The sequence below is a fragment of the Echiichthys vipera genome (genome assembly GCF_963691815.1).
Source record: "Echiichthys vipera genome assembly, chromosome: 10".
In the NCBI taxonomy this organism is placed as follows: Eukaryota; Metazoa; Chordata; class Actinopteri; order Perciformes; family Trachinidae; genus Echiichthys; species Echiichthys vipera.
In genome coordinates this window covers 9228052-9247820 of record NC_139835.1, presented here as the reverse complement: position 1 = coordinate 9247820, position 19769 = coordinate 9228052, and the positions used below count along the sequence as shown (strand labels likewise).

General features: G+C 40.1%; 1 protein-coding gene across 1 annotated transcript; it reads left to right on the top strand.

Annotated features, from left to right (window-relative positions):
• Positions 1–29: 29 nt before the first annotated feature.
• On the top strand, positions 30–19246 carry LOC310953169 (protein mono-ADP-ribosyltransferase PARP14-like). Its single transcript, XM_083922114.1, has 17 exons — positions 30–270; positions 391–494; positions 1315–1345; positions 4368–4652; positions 7111–7335; positions 7438–9686; positions 10451–10681; positions 11727–11948; positions 12229–12307; positions 12570–12716; positions 12960–13022; positions 13233–13409; positions 13605–13823; positions 13926–14540; positions 14827–14963; positions 16905–17079; positions 17415–19246. The coding sequence occupies exons 1-17, from the start codon at positions 96–98 to the stop codon at positions 17696–17698; spliced, it is 5418 nt and encodes a 1805-aa protein (XP_083778240.1). The 5' UTR covers positions 30–95; the 3' UTR covers positions 17699–19246.
• The last annotated feature ends 523 nt before the right edge of the window (positions 19247–19769 follow it).

Genomic DNA, 19769 nt, shown 5'->3' with positions numbered 1-19769 from the left:
CAACGACTCCAGTCGACTGCGACGTCGAAAACAAAGTCATTTCCTAAGAAACAAAAGTGAAAGTAAAGCAGGCAGAGGGCGGTGGGCCAGCAACGATGGCGGACGCATATACGTACGCTCTGCTCGTAGAACTCGAAGAAAACAAAGTACCGAGACTGAAAAATAAATTAGTGAAATACTTTCAGAGTAGGAAAGCTCACGGCGGCGACTGTGAAGTTCAATATGAGAACGGCAGCAGGACGGCGGTGTTACGCTTCCGCAGAGAGGAGGGTAAGTGCGGCCCGATAAACTAGACCGCAGCCTGACAACCAAAACTAAGTATCTAACTAACTAATAAAAAGGTGTCGACTTCTTAAGTGAGAGTGATTGGATGTTTCTTCCCTCTCACAGATCAGCTACATGTTCTGGGGAAAGAGGAGCATCAGATAGGTCTGGATAACAAATGCGTGCTGAAGATGACGGTTCGCTTACCTGCAGAGGAGACACCGACGCAGGTGAGAGGGTATCTGTGAGACACCCACAGCCCCATCTGATAACTTATTGTAATGTTATAACTTATTGTAATGTGCAAGCATAGCATCCTGGTCATGGAGCAAGTCAATCCCTTCCTGTAATCCCTGTAACATTCACTTCCTGCCCTATTCTCAAATGAAATAGCAATGATGACAATTCAACTATTCCTCTTTATCTGGGTATATTTTTTACTGTCTATGATTCAGACTCTCATGGACTGTTGTTCTGATCAGTCTGAGGAGAGCTGTAAAAGACAAATGGTTGAAGCTAGCCGTACAGCTGCTGTCTCAGGAGTCATATGGATAATCATAAACTCCCAAGGCCGCACTGCTCATTCAGTCGTGTCAAACTGGTCCAGTAAAGAGCCGCTGTGGCTGCAGGTTTTAATGCCAACCGAGCAAGAACACACCTGACTAGACTTATTCAACCAACTGAATCGCCTTCACACAGTTGGATTTGTTGGATCAGGTGTGTTCATCAGGTGTGTCCACGGCGGCCCTTTACTGGATTAGTTTGAGACACCTGTTAGGCCTAGTGTAATGTATGTCTGTTTTATAATCATGTGTTCTATGATCAGCTCCTGCTGTTTGGATGTGAAACCTTAGTCCAAACCAGAGGTAACAATGCAAAACCTGAGAAGAGTAAGAATAAGAAAGGATTGTGTAATGGACTTATTACTTTGCAACATAACAAATTATTTGCCCGTCTGGATTCATTTCCAAACTTTGAGGGCATCGTGTCGCATGAAAGTGGTTATATGAAACGTCAAAGTGATTAAAACATTATTTCCATCCTACGCAGGACACTCCACCTGACCAACTCAACAAGGACTGTAAGTACTCCAGTAAATAATGTGTCCTACTCTGTAAGATTGATATTTGTTAGATGAGATAAAGATTGACTTATTTTTAGTATGGGATTGTTTTTGGGCAAAGTCTCTCTCTCTAACACACACACACACACACACACACACACACACACACACACACACACACACACACACACACACACACACACACACACACGCCATCTCATGTAGAACAGTAGGCCTATATGTATTGTAGGCTATGTTATGAAGGGAATTATGGTAGCTAAAAAAGAAATATACCATAAACAGTTTTTTTATCTATTTTTACAGTGTCCACATTAAATTATAATGTCAATATAAATTATTTTTAGTCGATATATACATTCTGAAATACATTTTAACTTAATATAGTCTACTAATAATATGTTAAAATTGTTGTTTTTGAGTGTAAGTTTAAATAATTAACCTAAATTAGCTTCATAAATATATCTGGATATAACAAGCACTAAACAACTTTTATTATTTAAACTTTGCGGTCCACCATTCAAACCAAATTGAGGTGAAAGCAGGAGTGCATTCATTCATTTAGAAAGAAATGTTTTCTTAATCAGTAGTCCGTAAGATCAGTATAGTATAGAGAGCTCAGTGCCATGCAAGTTAGGAAAAGGCATAAACATCTCATCTCATCTCATCTTCAACCGCTTATCCGGGGTCGGGTCGTGGAGACATCAACATACACAAGCTAATAAAGAAATATCTTCCCCAATTTGTCAACACATGAGCAGCCTTTAAAAAAAAAGCACTGCAAATAGAGAAACATGCAATTTGCAGTGCACAACAGAAACTGTTTCCAGTGGGCACTGATACACTCAGATGATGATCACATGGTTGAGATAGTATAATGATAAGCAAAAGGCTTACGCTATTAACTGAGGATGTCTGCAGTGATATCAGAATGTGATCAGAATGTTAAACGAAAAACGTAACTACAATTAAGCTCATATTACAACGCTACTGACAGATAGCTGACTTCATAAACCAACAAACCCTTGCATACCATACTAGAAAGTATGCTAGCATGCCAGAAGAAGATTGAGTTTGTCCCAATATTCTATTAAAAGAATAAACATACTAAATGTTTTCTGACATATTAAAATTATGTCCGTATGGGTATTGGAACATGTGTCAAATGCCATAAGCCTAAAATACGGCGCTTGACTACATCTGGTCAGATTTCGCAGTACGCAAGCGTGCATGCCTTTCTGGCTTTTCTCACAATCATTTGTGCAGCATATATAAACGAGAGGGACAAAGTTCCAGGTGCCATGTTATGAAGAAGTTATATGCCTCAATTATGTGTATGCTGTATACAACAGTATGCACTTTTTAAGGGCAGCTGCATACTAAGAGGAAACACATGCCATTTGGAACTCAACCCAAACATTTCTCAGCCATGTGCATCACGTTTTAGTGTCCCCCGGAAACAATTTCTTTTGTATTGCAGTGCTACGTGCAGTGCGTTTTCTCTAGTTGCTTTGCACTGCACATGTTGTCAAATTGGTCAAGATGTTTCCATGTGTCCGTTTGCATGTTTTTTCTTAAAATGCAGTGTGTTGAGCTCTCAGGGCCACCGTAGACTTCGTGTTTTTGCATGTTGGTCAGACAGCCACATAAAGTCGTGACAACATGGGATCATTTTTACTGCAGCACTTGTCACGTGGGGTGACGGAGAATACACAGCGGATGGGACCCAAATGCAGACACGGAACTCAGGAGACGGTATTAACAAATTTAATAAACTTATTTCCAAAAAGGTTTACTAAAAACAAAGGAAAAAACAAGAAGAGAACTGGTACAAACTGACACGAGGAATGGACACAAGAGGACAGGTAGGCAGGGAGACATCTGGGTATGTTGAGGGTATGATCCGGCACCGAATGAGGCTCAGGACCAGCTTAATATACAGAGTGGCAGGTGATCAATGTTAACAAGGATCACCTGCCAGGAAAACAAACTCAAATCCAGAGAAACAGAAAGGGAGCCCATACAGAAAAACACCGACAGAGGGAGACAAAAACAACGACTAAAAAGGAGAGGGAGACTGTCCTGATCCAATCACGACAGTACCCCACCCCACCCCCCCTCTCAACGAGCGCCTCCTGGCGCTCTACTGGGCCTCCCCGGACAGAACCTCCTTGTCTCACATTATATTGGTTATGGCAAAGAAAACATATATAACACAATATATATATATATATATATATCTTATATCTATATCTAACCGTCTTTAACCGTCTTTACATAAACGGATTCTCAAAGCGCCTGTAGGCACTTTGTTTGTCTTCCAGGTTTGATTATCAAAAATGATAGCTTGTTAATGTATTGCTGTCATTTCAACCTGGACTTTTTATGTTTTTACTGTTGGTTAACAATCGTACATCAATCAACTTCACTGATGGTTGCTTTTTTATGCTGGGCTTTGAACCAGTACATTACATACACACAAATAAAGTTAGTTTCACTTTTTGTTTCAGTTGTGTGTGCTCACTTGCTTGCGCTCTCTCTCTCTCTCTCTCTCTCTCTCTCTCTCTCTCTCTCTCTCTCTCTCTCTCTCTCTCTCACTCTCTCTCTCTCTCTCTCCCTCTCCCTCTCTCTCCCTCTCTCTCTCCCTTTTTCTTTTGGTCAATTATAGCCAATTTAGTTAGTTGGTTAAATGTCATACAAACATCAGTAACATGAAAATAAATTACTACAGCCCAGCAGTGGCTCACTTGTAAGTCACAGTAATGATCTATCTAAAATGGCTGACTGGCCACTCCCTGTTCACAGGGTGAGCACAAGACTATAAAGACATGCAAAAAACTGTGCTGCATTTTTCTATTAGGTGTAGGAAAATCTTTTTAAGTAGCTGCGTAGATAAATCTAACATTTAAAAAACACTTCTAACTTCAGACAAATAGAGATTTCCTTCATGACTGGCTATGGTAATTGGTTGTTTAGTGTAAATTGTGTGTTCAGTCACTTAACCTTCATGTCTCATTAACAGTGGATGTTGATGTAAACAACAAACAACCAAGCACAGATGAATGCACAACTGCAGTCGAAGTTCAGACGGGGACAAAAGGCAGAGACGATAAGGCAGCAGATGAAGGGCCGTGCTCCACTTCGGCTGCTTTAGGAAATGTCCCAGAGACGTTAAACCAGGAGTTTTTGGAGATGTTGGTGGAGAACATTTTAAAGGATCCTGACTCTCTATCTGCCACCCCGAACTTTACTGTGGAAATCATTCCTGACATCTCCTCTGCTGTGGTGACTTTCCAGAGTGGAAAAGGTACTTGTGTGTGTGTGTGTTAATAGTTCAAAAAAGCTCAATCTATGCCAAGGTTTTCCTTTTACGAACAATTAAGAATGCACCTGTATAATCCCCAGTATACCTCATCATTTATCAAAGCAATTTCAGTCAAAAGCAACTGGACTTGGTTATCTTTCTAGGAAGATGTTTCACCTCTCATCCAAGAGGCTTCCTCAGTTCTCGACGCAGCTGACAAGGCTGGGACTGGTCCGCTTTTGACTGAAATTGCTTAAGGGATAACGATGACCCGGACAAATGAGAACATTTACAGGCTTATCGCACCTCATCATTTACAAATAACGCAAACCTGCTGTTGTATGAGAAAACATATTCAGGAAATACATTAATAGACAGCCGATGGCATTAGTCTCTTGATTCATGCAGTTTTCCAGACCACTAATGAGCAGCGTTACTGCCACTGCTCAGTGAATTATTGTGAAACCATCAGCAGGATTGTGTATCAAGTCACCTGCTGGTACAAGTGTATGCATGTGTGTTCTCCTGTATGTGCTTGAGATAGAGCCGCTCATTAAAAAAAATGTTCCGCCATACCAGTAGACTCCAGGGTACATTTAATTAGGCAACAAAGTGGGCTGTGTTACCTAAGACCTGGGGCCTCATTTTTAAAACTGTGCCTAGGATTCCCATCAAGAGTAGGCGTACAGGAAGTGCGTGCACACAAAATATTCAGTTTTAATAAAACAGTGTGCACTCCTGTCCACTATCAATAATAAATATAGCACAGCTTTGTCGGCTTAATGCCAAACCCATAGATCCCTGTAAATAGTCAGTGAAACACCCCAAATGAATATTCATTGATACTGGAACCATGACAAACGCACAGAGGAAAGCAAAAAACAGCATAACAATCAATGTGAAGTTGACGTTCTTGTAGGACAGGTGGAAAAAAAGTAAAAATAATAGTTGTTTGGAGGGCACAGTGTGGACATTATTAATATTAGAAATAGATTAATCAGAGCATTTTCATTGTCTGTCCCTTATAGCAACATGAGTGCAGTCAATAATCAATAGGACATTGCTGCACCTTGTGCTTTTTTATTTCCCTGTTCCCAGAGATCCAGATTCCGGCTCATAAGCCCCTCGTCCTCATTTGTCAGTAAATCTTGTTGCCGTCTGAAGACTCGGTCCCTCATAATTCTGACATTCTCCACATCCTCTAACAGTGGCAAATCAATGAGTGCGTGTCATTACGCATTGTGATGGCGTGCCTTTTTATACATTTCTACGTATCTAAAAAGCTACAGGTGTGGGAATTAATCTAATCTTATTTCAAAAGCAAACTAAAATAAAAAAAAACTGAAGCCATACAAATTAACGCTGTTTAAAACACAATAATATATGATTTTATCTGCCAGATGGAGGCATCCATAACCGCATTGGTGTGTAAACATTTTTGTCCTGTTCACCGTATTATTTATTAGAATAAACTCCATACAATGCAAGTATTGTTTAATAATTGCATAACATATTTATGAGTTATGAGGGTTTTGCTCAAATATATCCTCATTTGAATGTACAATCCTACATATTGTTGTGGTTTTTTGCACTTCAGGGAGAATCGATCACATAGCTGTTTGTGTATTAATTGTAACACTGACTTTTGTGAATTCTCCATATGATTAATGAGAGGCAATATTTCAATTTATTTTACACAATGGTCTCAGTTTCACAGTTTCTCAGGTTAATGCTTCTGGTGTCAGTTTCACCGTTTCTCATTTCTCCGTGGAGGACTACACATTCTCCCATCAAGTTTGCTTTTTAAACATCCCAAAGTTTGCTTAGAAAGTGGCGTGCACCCTCTTCTGTGCGTATGCCACCCTTAAAAATGGGGCCCCTGGTGTTATTTTCACACTTCTTGGAAAAATAATGTTCGGCTTTGTTGTTTATTTGTCATAGGATGACCTTACACACCACTGGGTCATCTTGGTTCTCATAGTCTTTACTGTACATTACACATTACAAAAAGGTGCTTACAATTTGTAACTGATCAGTGCATATTTTAAAAATTCATTGGATTAGGAAAAATCAACAGTAATTATGCATACAACTGGAGGCCTCTTGGGCTTCTGGAGGGCCATGGGTGTTTGCCCAAACCGTGTTCAACACCAGGCCTCCAATAGACTTAAGATATTCCATGCATTCCAATATAAGTTTACACTAATCGCTAATAGAAAAATCCACTGTGTATACCAAACACTGGCTTACAAATCACTGGATGTGTTTATGTATGACGTTGCTGGAAGCACTGCTTCCCTTTAGGGAAACAGAACGTTTCCAATCTATCACTTTTGTAGTTCCCCCCAATATATACCCTTCAACTCGTCTTACCAAAGCTCTCTAGAAGATTGATGTGTTTTTTTTATTTTATGAAAGTTTGATTTCCTAACTACCTTAACTTTTTATCACTTTTTAACAGAAAACACAGATTTTGTGACAAGATGCCCCCAAAACAGGACGTTCACAAAGAAGGGACTCTCAGTTCGGCTTCTTGAAGCCACAGAGGAAGTTTTAGTTGAAGACATAGAAAACTTTAGTGAAGATCTCCTCCGCCTTTATTTTGAGAATGCAGGTGGGGATGTGGAAAATGTTGCGCTCAATGAAGCGGAACAGTCCATCATCTTCACCTTTAAAGGCCATGAAGGTAGCGCATTTACCATATACATTCAACATTACTGTCTTCAGATTGTTTTTATATATATTCCAGTTTGACAATGTAATATCTGATTGTACTTTTTCCCCATAGCTGTTCAGAAAATCATGAAGAAGAAGCATCACATCAAGCAGGAAGAGATCAGAGTGTATCCCTTTTACAAATCTTTGGGAACAGCTCTCTATGGCAAAGAAAGGCCTTCACTTAAACTTCCTGCTGCTGTCTCTGAACCCATTGATAACGCTTTATGGAAATACCTCAATGACAATAAGTCAGCAGCAGAGACAATTCATAGTCAGTTGGCAAAAGACTTCTGCACAGTAAACCTTGATCAATCTAATGTGTGCTTGAGCCCTGTATCTTCCCTGCTACAGCAAAAGGATGCCAAAGCCACCATCAGTGAGTGGAGAGATACTGTGAAGTCAGCATTTGCACAAGCTCTATCAAAATTCAAATCCCTGAAGTTTCAGCCAGAGTCAGAGGTATGGGAAGAGTCTGAGGAGAAGATCAGACAGACACTACTGAAAGAGGACGTGATCATAGTGCCTGATAGAGCCAGTGGTGTCTTATCAGTGGTTGGTCTGGTGGCTGATGTCAACAGACTAGAGCAAACCCTTTGTGAAGTCGTAAACAAGATTGTCAAAAGGATGCAGAGGGAGAAATTGAGTGTGACCCAAAAGATCAAAGTGTCACCGTCGATTTTCCACATCCTATGTCAAGATGGTCTTCAGGACAAGCTGCTACATGTGTACCCAGAACTCAAAATGTCATTTAGGGAAGAGAGTCCAGATTTGATAGTCACTGGCTTTAGGGATGAGATTTTAGCAGCAAGCAAAGTCATATACGATGCAATGTTTGCATTAAAACGACAGAATTTAGAAATAGATACCTTTGTGCTTGACTTGTTGAAGGATGAAATACAGGAGGAGCTTACAGAGTCTCTCCTTACATCCAATGGAATAAATGCAGCATTTGAGATCAATGCGCACAGGGTGCAGCTCCTTGCTACTTCTGACAGAGATCTGAAAGATGCCGAAGAGCATTTGGGGAGACTGCTAATATCTCGATACATTGATGTTGAAGATAGTAACGTCATGGAGAAGCCAGAGTGGCAGAACCTGGTCAGTCAGTTAGAGAATGCCGACAATAAGTCATGCATGAGAATTCAAATCCAAACCACAGGTCAACAGGTTGTGGTGTCTGGCAAAGAGGATAGTGTCATAAGAGTGAGCAGTGAACTTGATGACTTTTTAACACAGAATGCTCACATTGAAGAAACCGTAGTGGTCAAGCCCAACACCATAGTTGAATACATTAAAAAACCTGACACACGTTGGTTGGAACAAGTAGAAGACAAAGTGGTGGTGTCTTACAGAAAGGAGGCCATTTGTCTAAGTGGTTCTAGGGTTGATGTGGCAGAATGCAAGACCTTAGTTGAAAACCTGGTCTCCTCTGTGTTCTTTGAAATTTTAAGAGTTTCTATGCCTGGAGTGAGGAAGTTCTTCCAGGATAAAGAAGCTATGTATGTTTCGTCACTTTTCAATGAAACTGGCTGCCTCGTCCAGCTGGTTGATGAGACTATTGGTGGGCAGGACAACTTGGCCCAAGGTCAAGTACCAAACCCTGTGTATCAGCTTCAGACACCTGATGGAGTGGAAATAGCTGTTTGCAAGGCAGATATGTGCAGCTACCCAGTGCATGCAGTGGTCAATGCTTCGAATCAGGACTTGAAACATAATGGAGGTCTTGCAGGAGCACTTCTTAATGCTGCTGGCCCTCAGTTGCAGGATGAATGTGACAAACTAATTAACTTGAAGGGACAGCTCAAGCCCGGAGACTGTGTAATAACTGGTGCGGGGGGGAAGCTTTGCTGCCAAAAAGTCATCCATGCAGTGGGACCCAAGTTTGACAGAGCTCATCCCCAGAAGCCTCTAGCGCAGTTGAAAAGGACAGTTAAAGGAAGTTTAGAACTTGCTGAAAAGAATGGCTGCATCTCTGTGGCTCTGCCCGCCATCAGCAGAAACCAAGGCTTTCCTCTCCAATTGTGTGCAGTCACCATCATCAAAGCAGTGAAGGAATACTGTGATGAGTGTGATGACAACACCCTGAAGAGGATCCATTTTGTGAACACTGACGACAGTACTGTTCAGGCAATGGAGGCAGCTGTCAGACAGAAGTTTGGAAATCATGGTGTCAGTCTTTCTCAACCAACTGTGCCTTCCAAAATATCCAACTCTCCCACTGTGAATCATGCTGGATCTGACCCAAACTGCTTGAGTCAAGTGCAGACCAAAGAGGGATTGGGCATTACTCTCACTAAAGGAAATATTGAGAATGCCACGGTAATTTCATTTTTTTGCTATCATTTACTAGGAGCAGACATTTTTAGAATAAAACATTCCTACAGAGGAACTACATACTACTAGAATAGCTATTGACCCTATCCTCTCTAGGATGTCCCCATAATAGAATATGCTCTTATAGGGCTTGAATTGGGGACCATCCATACGACACAGGTGTTTTTGAAACCATGCCTTGGCACGGTTTGGCCTTTAATCTAACCACAGTTCTGGGCCCTTGATACCAGGGTGAACTTTTCTGAAAAGTCTAGTTTCAGTAGTCATGTTTGGACAGGAAAACCGCAATTTCTATCGACATTGTTTGACTTCACACTGTGCAACGGTAAACGGTAAGTTGTATCCATGGAGACTTTTGGAGCACTTTAGACGTGACCAGCTGACGGAGTTGCTGTTATGGAAGACAGAGCCCCAGTCTTGTGATTGGCTAAAATGGCCTTCCTGTTAGGAGTGCTAAAGCTACCTTCCTCTTTGGTTATGTGCATGACATTGTTTGAGGCAATTTTTGCTGTGTCATGTGGGCGGAGATATTTTTTATCACAGCTGTGGTGGGGACGGCAATTTTTTTTTAAAACCGGGGGCCATAAAAGGTTGGTTTTAAAAATACCTGTGTTTGTGTGGACTAAGCCTTATTCTTTTCAGACTGATTCTTACAGAACTGATTCTGGACTGTTGTATCATCGAAAGAGTAAAGATGTTGTGAAATGGAAGGACAAGCATCTGATAACAATCTGTTTACACATTCTTAGACGGAGGTGACCGTGAATACTGTGTTTGGAGATCTTGCACTGAACAAAGGGGCAGTTTCAAATGCCATCTTGAGTGCGGCTGGACCCAAACTTCAGCAGTTGATAATTGCAAATAACTCTAAAGGAGACGTTGGTGAGGTCATTGTTACTGATGGCTGCAAGCTGAAGAGCAAACAAGTCTTTCATGCAGTTGCACCTACTTGGGACAATGGAAAAGGCACAGCTGAAAAGGTAAAGTGTTACTTCTTGTACATTATGGGTTAAATGACTTCTCTGATCAGAATTTGATGAAAGGTCTGTGATCTGAGTAATATACCTCAGACCTACTTTTTTTCTCTTTTGTTTCTCTGCATGTCATGTTATCTGGCTAATTTGTATTTTGAGGTCACAAGTCATCTGAGTTGCCGGGGCTGGTAAATAGATGTAAGAACATCTCTGAGTATCTTCTTCAGGCACATTCAAACAATCACAAAGTCAGCTTACTATCACCTAAAGCATATATCAATGATTAAAGGACTTATGCGTCAGCAGGACTTGGAAAAGCTTGTCCATGCATTTATCTTCAGCATGTTCGACTACTGTAACAGTATCTTTACAGGTCTCCCTAAAAGTCCATTAGAAAGCTGCAGTTAATCCAGAACGCTGCTGCTCCAGTCCTCACTAAGACCAAAAAAGTCGATCATATGACTCCAGTACTCAGATCTTTACACTGGCTTCCTGTTTGTCAAATAATTGATTTCAAAATACATCTGTTGGTTTACAAAGCACTGAATGGTTTAGGACCAAAATACATTTCAGATCTTCTGTTCAGCTACGAACCGTCAAGACCTCTCAGATCTTCTGGGACAGGTCTGCTCCATGTCCCCAGAGTCAGGACTAAACATGGAGAGGCAGCATTCAGTCTTTATGCAACCCATATCTGGAACAAACTTCCAAAAAACTGCAGGTCTGCTGCAACTCTCAGTTCTTTTAAATCAAGACTGAAGACTTTTCTATTTGCCGCTACTTTTCAGTAAACTGCACTGTAACTTTTGTAACTGTAACAATCTTAATGTTTTAACAATTACATTTTAATGCATTTTAAATCTTTTATATATTTTAAGTTACCTTTTATATGTTTTAAATGTATATGTTTTATGTGTTATTTCTCCAAATGCTTTTAATGTTTTATGTGAAACACTTTGAATTGCCTTGTTGATGAATTGCGCTATACAAATTAACTTGCCTTGCCTATCTCGCACCTTGATAGTAACAGCATTTACACTTTGTCTTCCAGGCCTTGAGTGGCATTTTCAAGGATTGCTTGGGCAAGGCAGAGGATAGTGGTTTGACCTCCATATCCTTCCCCGCCATTGGCACTGGGAACCTGGGATTTCCAAAAGACCTTGTAGCCTCACTGATGTTGGATGAAATCTTAGCGTTTAGCAGTAAGAAAAATCCTAAGCACCTGAAAAAGGTTGTGATTGTCCTTTACTCACAAGATGCACCAACTATCCAGGTAAGGAAAGAAGAACAAACTTTATAGTAAATTCAAATTTCACAGTGAGATGAGTCCTTAAGATTTTGGTCCTGGTTAATTTGGTGGTTACTGGTTTTAACACCAACTGTGGTTTAACAGGTCACAGAATTTGGGACCATGAGGCTGTTATTTCTGAGATAAAATGTATTAATTAATTTAAATGACAAGCACAGCACAATCAATTGAGTATGTTTCTTCTGCTTTGCTGTGGTATTTGTGAGGGTTTGGTTTTCAGGTATCTTTGTGATTCTGTCTCCAGGTTTTTAGTGATGAATTAACTAAGAGGTTTCCCAATGCCTCAGGTGGTCCGGTGCCAACAAGTTCCTCACAAATTCCAGGTAGGCCACATTGATTCAACATTAATTTATGGACTGAAACACTTGAAATAATTTATTTAAACAACCAACAAAACTATTCATGCTGTTATGATGTATATATAAAGCTGAAGCTCAAAACTACACGATAACAATATTTCTGGTCATTAAGTGGCTTGAATGGTTGCGTAATGATCAAGTTATACACTTGTCTTCTAACAAAAAGCTTGACTTTTCACTGTTCACTGATCACTGTTAAGTCTTTATTTGTGTCTACTGTCTCAAGGTCCCTTTGCTAAAGTTGTCTCGAGTTCAGGAATGCATGAGACCACAATGGGAAGTGTGTCTGTGCAGGTTGTCACAGGAGACATAACCAAGGAGACCACTGATGTCGTCATCAACTCCTCGAATGACACATTCTCTCTTAAGTCAGGTATAGCCATAACTGGAATGGTTCAACACTGCAGAATAATTATAATTTCATATTCTTTTTGATTAAACATACATATTTACATGTAGTGGATATGCTTTAAAGGTAAGATACCCTCTGTAGTAGTAGAAAAAAATATTTGACACATGAATCCCCCAAGTTATCACATCCTCCAATCTATATTTAGATGTATTTACTTTATTTTGATTTTGTTTATGATGATGTGTTTTTATCTTTCTCCTCTAGGAGTATCTAAGGCCATTCTGGATGCAGCTGGTCAGACTGTTGAAACAGAATGCCAGAACCTCGGTAAGGAAACATTTAAACGAAGAGTTGACACCAAACACACCATAATAATGCTCTTGCTTGGTGCTGTAATGACATCAATAAAAAAGTTAATTATTTAGTGAATTATATGTTCATAACTGAAGATTGTTCCAAAAGGAAGTATTGGCTAAATACTCAAACGCACGGTTGTCAAGGTTCAAAGGTTTTCAAATTCCCTGTCCACACTTTTAGGTGCCAAGCCCAACACTGGCATGATAATAACCCAGCCAGGCAACCTCAAGTGTAAGAAGATCCTGCACTTAGCTGGACAGACGGACCCAGTAAAAATCAACAAGGTTGTAAAAGATGCACTCCAAATGTGTGTGAAAAATGCATACACTTCTGTCTCCTTTCCTGCCATCGGCACAGGTGAGATTTATGATGAGTTTATCATTTTTACAGTTGACATTTATCCTCAAACCTGAGTGTACCTGAGTATCTGAGTTTAAAACTAGGACATTACAGGTCCTTCAGTGTGTATTCAGACTTGTATAAGATATCAGAATTGCTGCACACATATTAACAATTCTTGCAAAGTCTTTAATTGATGCTGTACCATTTTAGGTCAAGGCAATGTTCAGGCAAGGCAGGTGGCCGATGCCATGTTGGACGCAGTGGTTGATGTGGTGAGCCAAAACACTTCGAGCCCCCTGAAGACAGTTCGGATAGTTATTTTTCAGCCACCAATGTTAAAGGAGTTCTACAACAGTATGCACCAAAGAGAAGCTACTGAACCGAAAGATAAGGGTTGGACCTGGGGAAGCATTGGTTCCAAAATCAAATGTAAGTACAGCAAAAATAATGATTTTGGGGCTTGTGTTCTTTAAGCCATAATCGCTTATTAATGTTCAATTATAATAAAGATCTTGGAATTTGTTCTTTCAGCATTATTTAATAGTGGAAATGCCGACAAGCCACAGACGGAAGGGGATTTTGTCATTGAGGCTCTAAAAGTGGACCCTGCTTGCTTCCACATCTGCGGCAAGTCACAGGCGAGAGTAGACTCAGCCAAGCAGTGGATCACTGACCTGATATCTAAAGAGCAAGACAGCATCTGCATTTCAGACCAATCCATCCTTACCTTCTCTGATGCAGACCACCAACGCATTGTTGACATCCAGAAGACCAAGAGTGTGACAGTAAGGACTGAGCGCAAGAAGGAAAAAGTGTCAGTCACCATCGAGGGGCTCAGCAAGGACGTGCTTAAAGTCAGCCATGAGCTCCATGAGATGCTGAGAGCGGCGAGAGACAAGGAGGACCTGAAGACCAAAGTGGAGCTGGCGGCCACAGTGGCAAACTGGCAGTACCAGCAGCAAGGGCTTAAGTTTCAGAGTTTTGATTTGATGGCTAACTTCAAGCTGGAGCAAGCGTTAGAAAAGAAGCTGCCAAACGTAAAAGTTACAGTCCAGGGTCAAGACTACACAGTCACCATGCCAAAGGGACCTGCCACTGATAACCAGGGACGCACCTTGCAGATCAAGCGTATTGACAACCTAAAAGGTATCTTACCTGTGTCATCTAATAAGTAGAAACGATAATTTGTTGCAAGGTTTCTATGTCCTGCACAACATCCACGATAATGCAAGAGTAACCGATTGTCTTTATTATGAATTCAGAATAAAGTGCATTTTACTTTAGTCAGTGAAGTAATTGGAATTAAGAGAACTGCATCATGCTTTTTTATGCCAACTCTCTGACCACTATATGGTCATTGTTATCTGGTTGCCAGCTTTACAAAAAATATTGCAAATAAGGTTGTGTTTGTGTATGTTTATAATGCCACTAGATGAAGACACGCCTGATCACTGGGATGTAATGCCAGCCAACACCACGAGTCATGCTGTCACCATCAAGCCTGGGACAGAAGAGCACACTGAAATCCTGAATCTGTTCAAGGCCACATGCCAACAAACCCCTATTAAGGTAGACTGCATTTAATGTTCACTGTCTGTAACGAATAATCCTTCACCTGTCACATCTCCATCATCACTTGTCATCATTTTTTGCTTATGCATTATATGGGAAAAGCAGTCAACACTCGTGCCTCATGAGGGATCATCTTCACGGCTGTGTTAATGCATTTGGCATACATTTTTGAAAGGGTGTGGGTTGTTGTTTTTCTTTAAATTTTGGACTCAGACCCTTAAAAGTCTAATTCCAGCGTACACTCATCCCAGGGTCTTTTTTCGGCAAATACACTCACCAAATTAGCCATTGAGACAATTTTTGTCGTGTATAAGCTATTAACAGAGATATCCCCCAGAGTACCTAACAGCCGGATGTGGCTGATTAGCTCAAGGCATTAAAGTGAACGCATTAAAACAGCTTTTTTTAACCACTGACTTTGCTCAAAATAACACCAAACATCTGCAGTAGCATGATAAGAGTCCTTACACATAAAACAAAGGACCAACAACGTAGTTAGTGAACCAAGAGTTTATTAAAAGAGTGTTTTAAAAGACTTACCAAATTTCCCCGGTACCAGCTCCTCTCATAGTAAAGTCCATTAGCAAAGTCAATCTAAAAGGAAGGAGCCCATTGATGATTTATTTAGGAATCGGTCGCCTCTTCCAATTTACTCTGGGAACATGGGAAAAAAGTTTCTAGTACGGTGCGGTAGATGAGGGATGGGGAATCCTCCATAGCAGTCACACAGCATGTTGCTGTTGCAGGTAAAGATGCTGTCTAGGACTTTCCCAAACCTTTTACATCTATTTATAACCTATATTTCACCAAACTGCCAGAACCACAACGTTTACGTGTTTTGCTGGAATAAATCATCAATGGGCTCCTTCCTTTTGGATTGCATTTGCTAATTGACTTGAATTTACTTTACTACAAGAGGAGCTGGTACAGGGGCCAGTTGGTAAGTCTTTCAAAAAACAATAAACAAACTAACTACATTGTTGGTGCTTCGTTTTCTGTGTAGGGACTCTTCTCATGCTATTACAGAGGGTTGGTGTTATTTTGAGCAGGATTAGTGGTTTAACTAACTAACACTTAATGCCCTGAGCTAATCAGTGTTAGCCACATCCAGGTGTTAGCGACTGTTAGTTACTCTGCGGGATATCAACGTTACACGAAAAAAACTGTCTTGATGGCTGAGTGTAATTGCCGAAAAAGACCCTGGGAGGATTTTACGCCGGAATTTCAGTTGAAGGGCAAAAATATCGCCGCTGAAACTGCGAGTTTTGATTCCACAGCCATTACAGCATGAAATCATGTGTTCTATTAAATTAGAGCCCTGGCCTCTAAATTGTACTTTTTACTCTTTTCAACCTGATTGAGACATTTTTTCATGTTTTCCCAATGGGCCAAATACATGCTGTTTACCTGGTTTCCACTGAGAGCATTGCTGCTGTAATATGGAACCCTACAGTTTTTGATGCAATGCATCAAAATCAGTGTTGTTGCTAATCTATGACCCAAAGTGTGAAAAGGAAAATTCTCCCTATTATTATAGTATAGTAACAGTAACATTATGTGAACAGACATTGAAAGGGTTAAAATTCTGAAAACGAATCAATATTTGGTAGTGATGATCAGTACTTAAGTTTTGTTAAAGAATATTTAAAATAGGGCAGCTGGTGACTCAGTGGTTAGAGCAGTCACCCTGTGTCCTCGAAGCAGCGCCCCCCCCCCTCTCTCTCTCTCTCTCGCCCCATTTCCTGTCTGCCTGAAAAGACTGAAAAACTGCCCAAAAAAAATCCTTAAGAAAAAAAAAGAATATTGAACTCAGTGAAAGTGTAAAATAATGTCAATATATAATTTTATGGCAGTTTTGATGCTGACAATTTTTGTCCTTAAGGGACAAAGGTTGATGTAAGACAAACTCATACATGTTTTACTTTTCCCTCCTCTTAGATTGAGAGGATCCAGAACCCTATATTGTGGAAGAGCCTGCAGATCAAGAAGCGTGACATGGAGCAGAGAAACAATCATCAGAACAACGAGAGACGTCTCTTCCATGGCACGAGCCACGACACTGTGGCTTACATCAACGAACACGGCTTCAACAGGAGTTACGCAGGAAAGAACGGTGAGAAAAGCTGCAAATATGAGGCATTGTTAAGTCAGACACTTCCTCAATACGGATCATTTCTGTGTGAGACATCACATTAATTGTAGTGTTTATAAGCAGTTCATCATAGTTTGGTCATACTGTATCATTAATAGTTCATAAACGAAAAAATTGTCTTGTTAGCTTATTTGATGAGTGCATTTGCCTAAAAAGACCCTGGGATTATTTTACACCGGAATTACGCTTAAATGGACGTTCAGAACACTACAGTCATTATTCATTTTTTCTCTATTAACTAAACAAATATAAATAATAATAGCAAGTGCCTAACAGATTACCTCAATACTTTTCAGCTGCTTGTTTTGGCAATGGCACATATTTTGCTGTCGATGCTAAATACTCTGCCCAAGACACCTACTCCAGGCCGAATCAAAATGGAGAGAAGTGCATGTATCTCTGTCGAGTGCTGACGGGAGATTTCGCCCTTGGACAACGAAACATGATCACACCACCAGCCAAGGGCACCGTCTCCGTTCACAAGTATGACAGTGTCGTGGACAGGATCGCCAACCCCAGCATGTTTATTATTTTCCACGACAGTCAGGCTTATCCTGAGTATTTGATCACGTTCAAGTGACACAGACATTCACTGAGAGAACAAAATCAAATGCCTTATACTATATTTGAAACTGCCTTACATCATTTAATAACTGTTTACTTTGAATCATCAGCTGATTTATGTATTCTTTTTTTCTTAAGATATGTGGTTTAACTCCTATAATATATTAACAAGCAACCTGTAATGATCACAAGGGTCAGTTAAAGAGGTTATAACAGTCAGATTCATATAGTGCCTTGAACATATCTCTATCACACCACAGAATCATTGTGCAACAAGAAATCAAGGAATGAGAATTTTTTTCCTATTTATGCACTTTGTAATTTCACTGAACTTTGTGCACTGGTTTGTGGGAGGCTGATGGAAAGAACCTGCTCTGTTCCAGGAAGTGATGGGATAATAGAAGTCAGTCAGCGTATGCAAGTCCAAATCAGGTTAACAATCACTTTTGCTTTTGAAGGTTCACTGCTGTTCCTGTAAACATGCTTATGCAAGTTAATATTAATAATTTATACAAGCACACTTGCATGTGTTGAGTGTTTTCTACATGTTTCATTTAAATAAAGCTCTGTGACATCAGTCTGTGGTTTCTCCCAGCTGAGTCTGATTTCTGTCAGACTCAGCTGGGAGAAACAACTGTCATATGTAGCAGTATACTACGATCATTAGATTTCTTGTAAATGAACCAAGAACCAAGAAAGGGAACACATGCAGCACACCCCCGTAAGGGTATCATTACATTAATATGCATGTATAGCACAGTTCTTGGACTCATTTACAGATTTCCATCAGCATCCACTGTTAAATAATGGTTAAACTGTTTTCACACCCCCTCATCGGCATCCAGTTTACCTCTCTAATTACAATAGAGGTCCTGATTTTTTATCAAGAACCATTTTGCTTGTGTTGCCCTTACCAGTAACATCCATATAACAACTGTTTCTCCCAACTGAGTCCGACATAAATCCCACACTTGCTGTCACAGAGCTTTATTAAAAGGAGGTTCTCTACTCTGCTGCGTGGCTCCATCTGCAGGTCTGACTGCATCAGTGCAGATACAGTTCCCATTAATATATATATATTTTTTTTAAAGCTTTATTAAAGTTAACACAAGTTTACAAGTTATACACACAACAAAACACACTGAGTATTTGATTACGTTCAAGTGAAACAAAATCAAATGCCTTATACTATATTTGAAACTGCCTTACATCTGTTTACTTTGAATCATCAGCTGATTCATGTATTCTTTTTTTCTTAAGATATGTGGTTTAACTCCCATAATATATTAACAAGCAACCTGTAATGATCACAAGGGTCAGTTAAAGAGGTTATAACAGTCAGATTCATATAGTGCCTTGAACATATCTCTATCATACCACAGAATCATTGTGCAATAAGAAATCAAGGAATGAGAAGAGGTTTGAAACCCCTTTTATCCTATTTTATGCACTTTGTAATATCACAGAACATTGTGCACTGGTTTGTGGGAGGCTGATGGAAAGAACCTGCTCTGTTCCAGGAAGTAATGGGATAATAGAAGTCAGTCAGCGTAAGCAAGTCCAAATCAGGTTAACAATCACTTTTGCTTTTGAAGGTTCACTGCTGTTCCTGTAAACATGCCTATGCAAATTAAAGTTAATAAAAGCACACTAATGTGTTGAGTGTTTATATGTATTTATTTAAAGTTAATTACTCCAGCTTTTGTCTATTAGAGCAGCATACATACTGTAGTGCAATGATAAGTTTTCATATCTGGATATACAATCTGAATTCAACTTTCTAACCCTTATAAACATTGGCATGCACGTATAGCACAGTTCTCAAGGATTTACTGTTAAATAATGGTTAACCATTTCTACACTCCCTCATACACATTCGGTTAAATATGCAAGTGTACTACAAGAGGTATTTTGCTTGCATTGTCATTACCAGTAACATACATATGACAATTGTTACTCCCAAGTGAGACTGACAGAAATTACAGACTTGGAGTTTCTCAGCTTTATTAGGGGTCCAAGCCCGAGGGGGTGGGGGCCACGCAATGCAAGCAGCAGTGTGGCTCCCAGTACCATCGGTAAAACACACA

Bases quoted from the DNA above. Each gene is read 5' to 3' on its own strand.
- LOC310953169 (XM_083922114.1), top strand. From the start codon at position 96: ATGGCGGACGCATATACGTACGCTCTGCTCGTAGAACTCGAAGAAAAC. The intron at 10,682-11,726 runs GTAAAGTGTTAC...TTTGTCTTCCAG, and splicing joins GAAAAGGCACAGCTGAAAAG to GCCTTGAGTGGCATTTTCAA. The intron at 13,824-13,925 runs GTAAGTACAGCA...TTGTTCTTTCAG, and splicing joins CATTGGTTCCAAAATCAAAT to CATTATTTAATAGTGGAAAT.